Below are 13,979 nucleotides of genomic sequence, written 5' to 3' on the forward strand. Positions count from 1 at the left end.
ACTTCAGCATGGTGATACCCTGACTGAGCACGCGAGGGGCTCTGAAACCCAAGCATACAAGTATTTGCTCCCTGTCCCCCTGCTGAAAGGAAGGGGGGGATTCCTCAACTCATCCATCAAGTGGCGGTCTCCATGTCCCTCTCCAGGCCTGGCAGATTTCTGTTGTCATGGCAACACAATGGCTGTGAATGTGGGGGACACCAAAAATACAAGTCTCTCTGCTGGGGGATCAGTGACATACTCAAAAGGGGCCCCCCAAGCTAGAAGCAAGTACTGGGACTCAGGGTAGCGGGATGGAAATGCCTGCCCCCCTCCAGCCCTGCCTGGCCCTGTCCTCCCAGCCCCCCTTCCATCCATCCCCACTGAGCCAGAATGGGGGGCAACAGGAGAGCAATCCCTGGGAAGGGGAGTCACCCCAGGACCTGACTCTCGTGGTGGGCAGGTCGCCTGGGCCCGGGGATCCAGCTGCCAAGGGAGGTGTCCACTCACCCCCACCAGGAGCTGGGCTGGAACCTCCAACTCAACCCACAGAAGAACCATCCATTCCCCACCCCCTGAGCCAGCCAGTCCCTCTCCCCTGGGGCCAAATCGGAACCGGGGCCCCCTAGAGGAGAAAGCTCCTAACCCGTTCCCCCAGCCCAGCCCTCCTGAACCAGCCAGCCCTCCATCCCGCGCCCTGGGGCTGGACTGGAGAGGCACAGACACCTCCGGGACAGAGCCGTAAGTCCGAGATGTTCCTCCCCTCCCCCAACTCGATACAGGGAATAATGCACCATGGGTGAATCCTATCGGGACTCAGCCTCTCCTACCCCATCTCAGCACGGAGGGGGGGATACAGAAAGTGCCCCCGGTCCCCCTGGCTCCTGCAAAGTCCGGAGCCCCAACGCTGTACCTGTGTCCAGGGTGCCCATGCCTCCAGCCCCCAGTGCCACCCCCTGCAGCCTCTCAGGGTTCCCTGCTCCCCCATCTCTGCAGCTGCCAGAGGTCACCTACCCAGCTGGGAACCAGGGAGGCAGAGCGCGCAGACTTATCTCCCTGTGCCACCTTAAAACGGTATGCCCGCCTCCCGCCACCTGGTGGGTGACGGATGGGAATCCCAGCGAATGGGAGCGAGGACTCCGTGCCCACTGCCCAATGGGAGGAAGGGTGTGGAATAGCTGTCACAACCGATTTAAAGAGACACCAGCCGCTGTCCTCCCACCCCCTCATTCCTAGTCAGCTGATGAGGCCTGAGCTTGGGTCCATCTTCAGGGCATCCTGGGCCGGTCTCTTCCTAGGGGCGCATGGAGGAGCCGCTGGAGATGCCGCCTGGGGAGGAGGGCAAGGTGAGCCGAGGACCACCGTGCCCAGGGCTGGGTCGTGTGCCGCATTCCCTACCCGGGAGGGGCAGTGCCCTGCATCGCGCAGGTCGGGACTGAGGGACACCAGCTGAGCCGGGGGTGGGAGGGCAGGTGCCATGTGTTAGGTGAGCAGGGGCCTGCAGGTAGGGATGGAGGGCACCAATCAGTGGAGCTGTGGGTGAGCAGATCTGGGGTTGGGGGCCTCTATATCTAACCTGCCTGCTCCTCTCTTCCCCAGCCTTGCCCACTCTCGGGGGAGCTCCCGGCTGATCCTTCCTTGCAGGTCGAGATCTCAGATGCAGTCAGCGAACGGGACAAGGTGAAATTCACTGTCCAGACCAAGGTGAGGGGGAGTCTGGGGTGAGTGGATTGGGGAGATGGGGGTGGAAGGGGTCCCCTATGGGGGGTCTCCCCTCCATAGGGCTCTGGTGTTGGGAGGGTCATTGAGGAATGTCTCTAGCGAAGTTTGGGGGGGCTGGCTGGCTTGGGCATCCCTATTTGGAATGGTCTCTGGGGGATCCCTGGTTTGGGGAGGTCTCTGGCAGGTTCAAATGTTGAAGGGGATTTTGGGGGGGCTAAGTTTGGGGTGTCTAATCCCCTGCCCTCCTGTTGCAGAGCTCCCTGCCCCACTTCACCCGCCCAGTGCTCTCTGTGGTCCGGCAGCATGAGGAGTTTGTTTGGCTGCATGACACCTTCTCTGAAAATGATGAATATGCTGGCATCATCGTAAGTGGGAGTGGAGAGGGAGTGGAGGGGGTGAGGGGGACATTGGAGAAGGTGACTCTAGAAGAGGTGGAGGGGACATGAGGATCATGATAAAGAGGTAGGGTCTGGTGGACTATGGGGAGGGGTGTCATAAGGGGAGAACATCATGTGAAGTTCTGGTGTCCACAGCTCAAGAAAGATGTTACTAAATTGGGTTCAGAGAAGAGACACAAAAATGATTAAAGGCCTGGAAAACGTGTTGTCATAATGAGAGACTCCAAGAGCTCAGTCTGCTCAGCTTAACCAAGAGAGGGCTAAGGGGTGACTTGATCGCAGCAGGGTGTGAGAGCCTACGTGAGGAACAGAACTTCGATGATGGGCTCTTCAGACTATCAAATAAAGGTCTAACAAGATCCAAGGGCCAGAAGTTGAAGCTAGACAACTTCAGACTGGAAATAGGGTGCCCCTTTGTACTAGCAAGGTGAATTAACTAATGGAACAATCTACCAAGCGCTGAGGTGGATTCTCCATCATGGGCAATTTTTCAGTCCATTTTTCTAATCTGCTCTAGTTCACAGCAGCAGCAGAGTTGCATGGCTATGATAAAGCTGTGGTGCACGTAGAATGAACTTCCTTCTTGAACTTCCTTGAAAATCTTCCTGCAGAAAGAGTCAGCATGGGAGGATTTAGGTTTCTTAAATCCCTCAAAATTGCATTTTCCAGCCTCATTTGTGGTTGCCCTCATGCTCTGCTTTGTTTGACCTCAGCTCTATAAACCTTCTGCAAAAGTGTACCACCTTCTCTGTGTTGACTATGATGACCCCACCACTGCAATCTTCTTCTCAACTGATGCAAGATGGCAGCTTGCCAGGATCATATGTCTTTGTTTGTGACAAAATCAAACCAACAGATGTTAAGAATATGATGTAAATTTGGACACTGAAAACTGTTTAGTTCCCTCTCCTCAGCTGTTTTTCATGACTATGTTTCTGTGCTGTACAACAGAGTTGTCATCACTACCGCATTGAACACTTGTATCTTAGTTATCACGCAGACATCCTGCCGCCCAGAGGCCTTTGAAGATACTGAAACGCAGGACCAATCCAACGTGTAACTTCTTCGGCTATAGAACCTCCTGCTGACAAATGACTACCCAGATAGATAACCCCATTCATGCATTCAGTGTCATTTCTGTCTACATGCGTCATTGGCAGGTCATTTGTCTCTGTTTTAAAGGAGGCATACACAGCTTTGATTTGATCACCATTGATCTTAAGACCCATAGCTTCTGCTCCTTTTCACAGTTCTCCCAGCATGAGCTGTAGTTGGTCAGTAAACTCTCCAAGTAAGGCAATAATACCTGCACACTAAAGATCCTCTAAAAATGAATCTTTCAGCTTCACATCTCCTACTTTGACCACAGTCAGTTTTGTCATCAGAGAGACTATCAGAACATTAGATAATGTAGGTAAGAGAATGCATCCCTCGTGTACCCCTGATTCTTCGGAAAACCAGTCTGTCATACAACCATTGATCCTCACCCAGCTAAATGTACCACAATTCAGTTCCTTCAGCAGGCACACTAAGGGAATGTCTACACTTAAACTGCTACAGCGGCATTACCTACACTGACGAAAGGAGTTCTCCCATTGGCGTAGGTAATTCACCTCTCTGAGAAACAGTAGCTAAGTCGACGGAAGAATTCAAATCCGACATCTTGGCAGGAGGTTAGACTAGATGACCCTTGCGGTCCCTTCTAACCCTATGATTCTATGACCTAGCGCTGGCTACACCGGTGGTTAGGTTGCCATAGCTACTTCTCTTTTTCACTGCTAAGTCCTCAGGCACCCCATCCTGGCATAGAAGTGTCCTCAGTGGTGATCAACGCATGGAGTCAAAGGCAGCTGTAGAATCGATAAATGCGGTGTTAAAATTCTGCTAGTTGTTTTTCAGTAACATCCCACAGAGCATATCTAGTGTGGATTGTAGTTCAACCTGTGCAGAAGCCACACTGGTTGTCTCTCATTTTTGGGCTGAGACAGTATTTCAGCTGGCTCCGTAGTATGATGGTAAACACCTTCCCTGGGATTGACAGCAGCGTTATTCCTCTGTAATTTGAGCAAGCGGATCACTCTTTATTTGTAAAGAGGGACCGGGTTCCCAAACTCTTCAGATGTCTGTATGAAGCCAGTGAACTCAATCCAGGCCTCCACTCTTTAGCAGTTCTGGTGAAATATTGTCAAGAGCAGGTGCTTTATCATGTCATAGCTGTTTGACTGCAAGCATCACTTCCTCTTGTGTCACTTGTGTGTTTTCTGCTGGGTTCATTTTTGGATTAAGTTGTAGTTTACATCTTGGCAGGGATCTGTTCATTAATTCACAGAAGTGCCCTGTTGCGCACACATATCCTGGCAGTATTCTCCATTTTTGCCTTCAACTGGCGGAAGCCGAGAGAATGGATATCCAATGAGGACCTTCAAAATCTCAAATACACCTTTCAGGTCACATCTTTCAAAGGCTTCCTCAATGCGCTGCGCCAAACTATTCCACCATTGATTTCAATCATTCCAACAGGTCCTCTTGACACTTAAGTCAAGACATTTCTTTTCCTGTATTGCCTATTTCCTCCTCCCTTCACTGACTTGATTCTAACCTTCCAGTGCATCCATTCTGCACGGCACCTCTTTTTTCCCTGTCCCATAATTTGATGGCATCATCTGTAATCCAGTGTTGCTTTTTCATTCTCCTTAGTTCAAGTTGTTCTCCAGCAATCTCTGCGATAAATAAAGTGCACACTTCCTCTGCCCTAGACAGCTGGCCATCCAATATAGAGTAGCCACTGGAAATCGCCACCGCTTAACTATTAGTGATCCCTTCATCATGAAGAAGCTTGTCAACCTGAAGCATTTAAATGCAATGGATTCCATCTGTGGCACTTTCTGAAAAGGAACAGCACTGTTGCTATTAGGAGTCAATGCTGATACGCAGCCAGGAGTGAATTCCAGGTGGTTCTATGGCCTGTGTTATCCAGGAGGTCAGATTAGATGATCCCAGAGGGCCCTTCTGATCTGTGAATTGTAACGGAGGGTGACCCAGGACCACAAGCAGGAGTATGTGAAGATGGCAGAGTGTTTATAGAGGAGGGGGATCCTCTCACCATTGACATCCTGCCCTGATGGACCCCCCAAGGGCTCTGCCCTCTTAGCCCTGCCCTCGCCCTGGGCACCATCCCCCAAACAGGACATCTGAGCCCTTGGCCTTCCCTGCTCTGAGCCTGTCACCCCAGCAACTGGCTGTGAAGCCTTTCTCAGCCCCTCCAGCTCTACCCCCCACTTCCCTTGTCCAAACCATTCCCCTCCTGCAAAGGTGAGGCCCCGTCAGCTCTGCCCTCTCTCCCGCATAGCCCGCCATCAGCTCCACTCTCACTCCCAGTCTGCCCCACAGCTGGAATCATGGGTGGTTAGGGTCACAGAGGTTTGGGAGGCTGGAGGAAAGGCTCAGCGCTAATATTGCTCCTGGTTCTTCCACCCGCCCCCCCCCGGCCCAGATCCCCCCTGCGCCTCCCCGGCCCGACTTTGAGGCATCACGGGAGAAGCTGCAACGCCTCGGGGAGGGGAACAGCACCCTGACTCGGGAGGAGTTCGCCAAAATGAAGCAGGAGCTGGAGGGGTGAGTGACACCAGGGAAGGGTGGGGGCTGCCCTCAACGCCCCAGTGTGGCACTAGGGGGCACTGTGCCCTGGGGGCAGTACAGGAGGTCAGCAAGGAGTGATCCAGAGGGGTCAGTGGGGGGCACTGTGGGGGACAGTACAGGGTATCATGGGGTGATATGGGAGGCTCGGGGGAGGGGGTGTGCTAGAAGGCAGTGGGAAGGCACTGTCCTTGCAGATGCTCATCCACCTATCTCCCCCAGGGAGTACCTAGCCATCTTTAAGAAGACAGTGGCAATGCACGAGGTGTTCCTGCAGCGCCTGGCAGCCCATCCTGTCCTACGCCGGGACCACAACTTCTACGTCTTCCTGGAATACGACCAAGACGTGAGACCCCCAGCACCCCTCCTCTGAGCCTCCCACCCCTGCTGAGTCACCTGACCCCCCAGCCGAGACTCTCTCCGATCCTGCTGGGCCCCCCAAACCCCTGCTAAGCCTGCCCCTGACCCCCAGCTCTCCTCTCCCCTGCTGAACCCCCCACCTCCTCCCCACTGAACTATCCCCCACGAGCAGCCTTCACCACGGCTGAGCTACAAACCCTCCCTCCCCCCCGCTCAGTCGCTTGCTCTGTGTCTCCCTGGCACAGGCCCCTGGTACCCAACTTGAAGCCATTCCCATCTCCACTGCCTCCCACAAACAAGGGGCTGTGGGAGATTGCCTCCCACAGTGCAAGGAGGAGCACAGGGCCTGGAAGGAGCCAGGTTTGTGAGGGGGGGCACCTCCTTCTCCCCCCACTGCCCTTCCCTCCTCTCCCCTCCCACCCTCGTCTGCGCAGATCCCTCCCCTAACGCTCATATTTTCTCTGGTTCTGAGCACCCCTGTGGTGGGCTGGGAGGGGTGTGGGTTACAGGGCGTCCTGGAGGGGCCCTCTCCCTCTCCTGCTCCCCCCCCCACTTGGTGCTCCCTCTCATTGCAGCTCAGTGTGCGTGGCAAGAACCGCAAGGAGCTGCTGGGCGGCTTCTTCCGGAACATTGTCAAGTCAGCCGACGAGGTGCTCATCACCGGGGTGTCCGGGCTGAAGGTGAGTGACGAGCCGCTGCGTGCAGGTGCTGTGGAATGTGCACCCCCAGGGGGACCCGGGAAAGACACCCCTCCCCGACCTATGGAGAGTGGCACGGCCTGCACAGATCCCCCGTGACATTTCGGGGTGCAGTCCAGACCAGTGAGAGCTTATCAATGCCCAGCCTGTAGCTCTGAGTGCCTTTAAGGCTCTGCTGTTGCGGTTCACAGCCCAGACACTAACAACCAGCCTACAAGCATGCGGGTCACAGCCTGACTTCCACTGCCCAGTTACTGTTAGCAGGGTGACCCCAATACCCCGCCTCCCAGTCCTGACTTCCCCCAAACAGATTTGCAGTGGCCAGCCTTCTCCTGGAACGCTCCCAGAAGCCATGAAGTTCGTTGCTCCTTCAGGGAGACAATCCAGGGCCACTCACTGATAGAACCGGGGTTAGACAAACGCTCCAAAGTCAGTCCCAGCGCCGAACTGGGCTGTAGTAGAAGTCAAACAAGTTTATTAAATGAAAAGGCCCAGGTTTACGCGGCACCCCTGGAAGGAGGGACGATAGAAAGGGTTACAGAAACAAAAGGACGAATGTGCTCCTAAACCTGAAATGTAACTTCAGCAAGTTACAATCGTTGCCTGAGCAGGTTCCTCCCCTAAACTCAGTTCCCAGACACTTCAATCCCCTGGGCTGGAGGACCCAGTGTCCTGTGATTTCAAGAGCTCTGGCCCTTTGAATCCGTTGTCGTTATAATCCGGTAATACTATAAACAAGCAGTTAATTCAGTTGCTTATCGTTTGAGGGTCAGACCCCCACCTCTCTTTATAGCTAAGGGGCTCTCTCCCACTTGCTAGGTTGAGGCTTTGTTCATCTTTTTATGTAAAGGTGCTTCCTTGGCTCTGCCTGAGGACCAGGCTGGGCAGCTAAGCAAATACACATTCCTTTGTCTGGGGTAGGCTGGGCTCACCAATCCCCTGTGAAGAACAAAATTCTCGTGCATATTTATAACTCTTTGTACAGCACCTGGCCTGCATCACACAGGCATGTTCTTAGCAGGGAGTTGTTAGTTTTCCCATGATAGCTTACATACCACTTTATGGGTATATCTCATGTGTGACTCCCCCCTGCAATCTGGACTGGTGTGTAGCTGGGTCACCCCAATTCCTCACTCCAGGGCCCCGGCTTACTCCGCTTTCCTGTGGGAACCCCCCATTCCTGGGTCAGCCCACATCCAGCCTCCTGCGAGTAGTCAGTCCCTGGGCTAGTGAAGGAGCGCTTGTGACCAGCTGCTCATGGGACTGACCCCCCCAGCAAACACCCCTAGCCCCAGAGGCAACCCTGGGAACTGCCGCCTAGCAGGGTTCAGTGCGGTACACTGCACCCCGCAAGCTCATTTACATTTGTCCATCAATTTATCAATTGCCCAGCTCTGTCACTCCAAGCGAAGTCTTTACACACACTCAATCCACTTCCAGTGTTTTAGATAAAACAAACAAAAAAATTTCTTGACCACAGCAAGATTTAAGTGAATATAAATCAGACTAATATAAATCAACGTCAAGGAGTTGGTCACAATTAACTAAAAGGCAACTTTCCTCCTAAACTAAGATTAATATTTCAATAGCTTGTCAGAATGTGATGTTAGCTTACCCACGGCTGGTTGTGATGCCTCTTGCAACCAGGGCCTCCCCCAGGGGTAGTTTTCAGTCCTTGAAGTTGCTTAGAAGATGGATTCCAAGGGAGAGCCCTGAGACAAAGATGCCACTTTCTTTTAACAAGTTTCCTTGACCCCTTGATCAGCCATGTCCAGCAATGGGCATGAGTTCTTCCACTTGATACAAAGTGTTCAAAGGTGATTAGGCCAGTCCATTGTTCCTGTATGTCTGCTGCTGCAGGGCGTAGCACCTCAGCTTTGTGTTTGTCTGCATTGAGACACACATTTGGGGCTGTGACATAGCAGGGTTTGATAGCTGTATGTCTGCATGCCATTGCAGGGCACATGCTGCCATAACAATACTGTTCAGTATGTCATGAGCAGTCCATACGCTGCATTAGACAATACGTAGTTACACTACAAGGGTGAACACGAATGATATACACATCACACTGTAAGGGTGTACATGGGGTACAGCGTGTCACATCATAACAGTGTGTTAGGTGTAGTGAGTGTGTCAGGCCTGACAGGAGTGGCTGACACAAAGTAGTAAACCACTAATGGGTCGCTGTGACACCCCCCCCCCCTCACACACACACACAACAAACCCCACTGCAGAGAGTAACATGGCCTACATAGTGTCCCCACCACCACCATTGCAGAGAATGGCATGACCTGCACAGATTTCCCCCAACTGCAGCAAGTGGCACAGCTTGTGACGACCGCGCCCCCCCCCCCCCACCCCCAGGGCAGTTGGCATGCACATATCTGGCCCACCCCCCAGCTCCATGGCCCACACAAATCCCCCCCCCCCCCCACAGCAGTGCCCATGTGAACACTTAGGCCTGCCCACATAGATTCCCCCCTCGCCCCCCCCCCCAATGCAGGGCCATATGTCCACCCCCCCCCCCAATCCCAGCTGTGCAGCGCTCCATGGTGTGTGCAGCCCCCCTCCCCCCACATTGGGGTGGGGCTGTGTGCGGGGCACCCTCTGATCTCTCCCCCCCCCCCCTGCAGGAGGTGGACGAGTTCTTTGAGCACGAGCGAACGTTCCTGCTGGAGTACCACACCCGCGTGCGTGACACCTGCCTCAAGGCCGACCGCGTCATGCGCTCCCACAAGAGTACGTGGGGTGGGCGTCTCTCTCTCTCTCTCTCTCTGGTCCCTCCAGAACGGGGAGCCCTCCCCTACAGCACGGCCTGTTACCAGGCTCTCCCTGCCAGGGCCCTGGGCCTGCCCCACCCTGGCCCCTGGTAGTGCCTCTCTCAGGAGTGTCTCTCCTAGAGTGGGAGGTTCTTGTGGTGGGGGGAACCCCCGGGGGCCAGGAGGGTAGGGGGCGCTTAGGGCCAGGGATGCCCTGGAAGAGTGGCAAATGCCTGGGAGTTGTCCCCTACCAGAGGGGCAGGGTGGTGGAGGCTCAAGGGAGGGGAACTCCATAGGGCTCCTGGGGCTGAGGTAGGGACTCCTGATTCGGGGGGGGGGGAGTCCCCAGGCTACCAGGGTACATTCCCTGCTCTGACGGCTGCCCCCAATACAGGCCTGGCAGAGGACTATATCCCCATCTCGGTGGCACTGGGCAGCCTGGGCACACAGGAAGTCCGCCAGCTCCAGATGTGAGTATTGGGTGCAGGGAGAGGGCTCCCTACAGCCCCCCCATGGGGCCCCAGAACTGCTTGCTGGGGGAGGGGGCGGCTGTGTCGGGAACAAAGGCACTGGGATTGGGGCTTGAATAACCCCCCTATTCCCCAAAACTCAGGAGGGGCTGGTATAAGATGTGCCCCCCCCCCTGAATACACTCAGCGCCAGCCAGGTTCTCCAGGGCTCCCCGCTGCAGTGACCCCAGCTGGGACCCAGGGGATACTTCCACCCCCGTCCTAGGGTGCCAAACGGGGATTAGCGGCTGGAGAGAGTGGTGGGGCAGGAGGTGTTTTGGGGGAGGGATGCCCAGTGTGGTGGCAAGGGGGCCCTGTGGATAGTTGGTATAGGGGTTGGGCGCAGGCAGAGCTGGGGGGGGGGGTGCAGCCTTGTGTGGAGCTGGGGCCAGGGGCTGTCTGGTGAGCGAGTGGTGTGCTGCAGGAGGAGACATCAAGGGGCAGAGGTGCTGTCTGATGAGGCGCAGGATGCAGGGGACACAGAGGGGGCTGGGGTGCTGTCTGGTGAGAGGGTGGGATCAGCGGGTGCCCCAGTCTTGGGGGGCTGTCCATGCGACATAGGGAGGTAATCTCTTTGGGGGGGCATGCTGTATCAGGGGGACCCTAATGTAGGGGAGAGGCATAGGGGGAACTAGGACACTGGTGGTCTGGGGGAGGGGGCGATAATGGGAGTGTTACTGGTGGGGCAGTACCGGGGGGAGGGGAGGGCGTTACTGATGAGTCTCCCCTTCACTCCCCAGGAGCTTCCTGAAACTGGCTGAACTTTTTGAATGGCTGCGGGTGAGTGAGGGCCCCCACGAGGGGCCGCTCCCCCTCCCATTCTCTGCCATGGGCCCCCTCTGCCCTGGGGCTTCTCCCCTTCATCCCCTGGTGTCCCCCACCCTCCTCTGAACCCCACAACCAGGATCAGCCCTTCTCCAAAGACCCTGCAGTGGGGAGGCAGGGCCTTCATGTCATAGAATCACAGAGTTGGAAGGGACCTCAGGAGGTCATCTAGTCCCCCCTTCCGCACCTCCAGCCCCCTTCTCAGGAGGCCTTGCACCCCCGCTCACTAGTGCCCCTATGGCTGCGTGTTGGGGACCTCGGGGTTCTAAGCAGAGGGGGCTGACATTAGCTCAGAAGGATGGGGTGTGGAAGTAGCTGTGGGATTAATGCCCCCCCCCCCCCATGCTGACCCCCTTCTGTCCCCTCCTCCCCAGAAGCTGGAGGGCCGTGCAGCATCAGATGAGGATCTGAAGCTGTCTGACCTGCTCAAGTACTACATGAGAGACTCACAGGCAGCCAAGGTACAGGCAGCATGGTGCAGAGATGTGGCCACCTCTGGGGTGCGGCACAGGGGCTGCAAACACAGGGATCCCTTGTCCAGCGCTGAGATGCAGCCACCTCTGGGGTGGGGCATGGTGATATATAACAGTCTGTGTCCTCAGGATCTGTTGTATCGGCGCCTGCGGGCCCTGGCTGATTATGAGAATGCCAACAAGGCACTGGACAGAGCCCGCATGAGGAACAAGGAGGTTAAGCCAGCGGAGGCCCATCAGCAGCTGTGCTGCCAGCGCTTTGAACGGCTATCTGCCTCTGCCAAGCAAGGTGAGTACAGACGGGCTAGGAGCCAGCCAGGACTCCTGGTTCTGTCCCTGGCTCTAGGGGGGCTAATGCGTTAGAGCAGGGGGCTGGGATCCAGGACTCCTGGGTTCTCTCCTTGTTCCCATCTCTCTCCCTGGGCAGAACTGACTGATTTCAAGTCTCGTCGAATCTCCGCCTTTCGTAAGAACCTGATCGAGCTGGCGGAGCTGGAGCTGAAACACGCTAAGGTATCAGAGAGGCCCAGAAATCCACAACCCTACCTGGGACCCTCAGCGGCCACCCACCTCCCTGCTATTCCTGGGGTCCTTCCCCCTTCTCAGCCTGAGTGGGAAACCGCAGCAACTCCCACCTCCCCTCCATCCTCCAGGGACTTGTCCAACCCCAACTGGGACGCCTGGGGGGGGTGCCTCAGTTCTCCCCCACCCCCAGCCACCTGCCTCCACCCCAAACCTGAACTGTGACCCCCATCTCTCTGTTAGCTGATCAGGGTCCCCCTCTTCACCCAGTGTGTACTCTGCTCCCCCCCCCCACACCGTGCGCTCTGTTCCATGCGGCACTCTGGGGTGAGGGGCTGAAGGATTGTCTGAGCACCCCCTGACCTCGGCGCAGACCTTGTCCTCTGTTGCAATTCCCAAGTGAGGCCTGCGGGGGGCAGCAGAGACAAGCGTGGGTCCTGCACACAGCTGCAGTCCCTGCAATACCAGGCCCACACCCAGTTAGCTGGGAGCCAGGACCCCTGGGTTCTGTGCCCCGCTGTGGGAGGGGGTGGAGTCACGTGTCACACATGGGGGGCCACCCCCCTCTAACTCCTTCCCCTCTCTTCCAGGCCAGTAGCCTGCTGCTGCGGAACACCTTGATCGCGCTGAAGGGCGACGATGCCTGACGCTGCCACCCAGCCCTCACCTGCCGAAGGGGCCTCTCAGCTCCTTGGGGCAGAGACCCCCCAGCGCTCCTGCTGCCCCCTCGTAACCCAGCCCCATGGTGCCCTGTCCCAGCCATGCTACCGTTCAAGCCCACCCCCCCCGTACCTGCTCTGCCAACTCCAGGGGCACAGCTGACTGAGGGGGGGGCAACACTCCCACCACCCCATTAACTATCCCCCCTTGGCCTCCCAGAGACACCTGCAGCCCAGCAGTGCTTTAGGAGGGGAGGGGATGAGAGCAGGGAGAGGATGTAGGAGCCAGGACTCGGGGGTTCTAGCCCCACTTCTGGAAGGTTAGAGCAGGGGGGGCTGGGAGCCAGGTCTTACTGTATCTCTTAGGTGAGCCCCTTCAGACCCTGTGTTAAGACCCCATGACGGGGCACGGGAAGATTTTGAGGTGCATGGGGAGCTGTTCTAGCCCTGCACAAGAAGCCAGGCTAGACTCCAGCTCCCAGCACCAGCTGGAGGAGGAGGGGCAGAATGAAGGGAGGATGCAGGGGACGGGTGAGCTGCTTGAGACAAGTAGGAAGACAAGACACCACAGGCTGCAGCGGTTCTCACTCAACTCCTCCCACCCCAGGCCATCTGTCCATCCATGGCTCTGTACCTCCCACCCCAAACTCACAATAAAGGCCCATTTTGCATCAAGGCAGCCTCATTATCAACCCCCCCCCCAAACCTGCAGCCTCACGCAGGGCCCAGCACCTGGCACCAAGGCTCTGGCCCTGCTTCCTCCACAGCTGCTCACCTTGGCCGCCCCAGCCCGTGGCCTGCCCCCTCCCCGCCCTTCAGCTGGGGCCCCAGCTTCCCATAGCAGGGAAGCTGTCCTAGCAGCCTGAGCTGCTGCGAACACACTGCTGTGGGGCATGAGAGGCTGGGCCTCCCCCAGCAAGGACAACACAGCTGCTGGGGCTTCAGGCCTTGCCAGAGAGAGCTCTGCCTCCCTGTGAGGGAATACGCCCTAGGGCAGAGGGGGCCCCTCTCCAGCTGAGGCTGTACATGACAGGACAGGGACTGGCCTTAAAAAAAGATCACCACCCCCCACACAGGCCAGGCCCAGCCCAGGAGTCCTGGCTCCCAGCACCCCCTTGGGGAGTAGAACCCCCCCCTTTGCTTCTGCACACCACTCCGCTGGGGTCCAGTTAGACAAGGGGGAGGCTGGGAGCCAGGACTCCTGGGTTCTAGCCCCCCGAGGCTGGGGGATTAGAGCAGGTTAGCATCACCCAGTTGTACTGATAGCTCTTGGGGGGTAAAGCTACCACCCCCTTTCCCCCAGTCACACAGGTTGAGGCTGGGGGTGGCTTCTGGGAGCAGCACCCCAAGAGGTGGTGAGAGCAGGGAGTGGGCAGCACCGTTGCCCCCCTTGTCATCCCACCCCCTTTAGCAGTGGGAAGGAGCAGCGTGGCTGG

The 13,979-nt window shown here is 56.6% G+C and overlaps 1 protein-coding gene across 3 annotated transcripts; it reads left to right on the top strand.

Moving 5' to 3' along the window:
- Positions 1 to 1,204: 1,204 nt before the first annotated feature.
- On the top strand, positions 1,205 to 13,888 carry SNX32 (sorting nexin 32). Of its 3 annotated transcripts, none has more exons than XM_067544085.1 (13): positions 1,205 to 1,325; positions 1,579 to 1,683; positions 1,956 to 2,066; positions 5,593 to 5,714; positions 5,958 to 6,081; positions 6,671 to 6,775; positions 9,430 to 9,544; positions 9,950 to 10,025; positions 10,805 to 10,844; positions 11,264 to 11,350; positions 11,492 to 11,651; positions 11,790 to 11,875; positions 12,475 to 13,888. In XM_067544085.1, the coding sequence occupies exons 1-13, from the start codon at positions 1,284 to 1,286 to the stop codon at positions 12,529 to 12,531; spliced, it is 1,230 nt and encodes a 409-aa protein (XP_067400186.1). In that variant the 5' UTR covers positions 1,205 to 1,283; the 3' UTR covers positions 12,532 to 13,888. The 3 variants fall into 3 exon arrangements, with proteins under 3 accessions (XP_067400186.1, XP_067400187.1, XP_067400188.1); XM_067544086.1 differs by having other exon boundaries at positions 11,267 to 11,350; XM_067544087.1 differs by having other exon boundaries at positions 9,430 to 9,535.
- Positions 13,889 to 13,979: the final 91 nt, after the last annotated feature.

Source organism: Emydura macquarii, unplaced genomic scaffold (genome assembly GCF_026122565.2).
Source record: "Emydura macquarii macquarii isolate MOO-44397 ecotype Brisbane River unplaced genomic scaffold, CSIRO-AGI_Emac_v2 contig_968, whole genome shotgun sequence".
Classification (NCBI taxonomy): Eukaryota; Metazoa; Chordata; order Testudines; family Chelidae; genus Emydura; species Emydura macquarii.

What these genes read in the sequence shown, in the direction of transcription:
- SNX32 (XM_067544085.1), top strand. Translation starts at nt 1,284, where the DNA reads ATGGAGGAGCCGCTGGAGATGCCGCCTGGGGAGGAGGGCAAG. An exon ending in ATGAAGCAGGAGCTGGAGGG is followed by an intron (nt 5,715 to 5,957) that starts GTGAGTGACACC and finishes TATCTCCCCCAG; the next exon opens with GGAGTACCTAGCCATCTTTA. An exon ending in AACTTTTTGAATGGCTGCGG is followed by an intron (nt 10,845 to 11,263) that starts GTGAGTGAGGGC and finishes CCTCCTCCCCAG; the next exon opens with AAGCTGGAGGGCCGTGCAGC.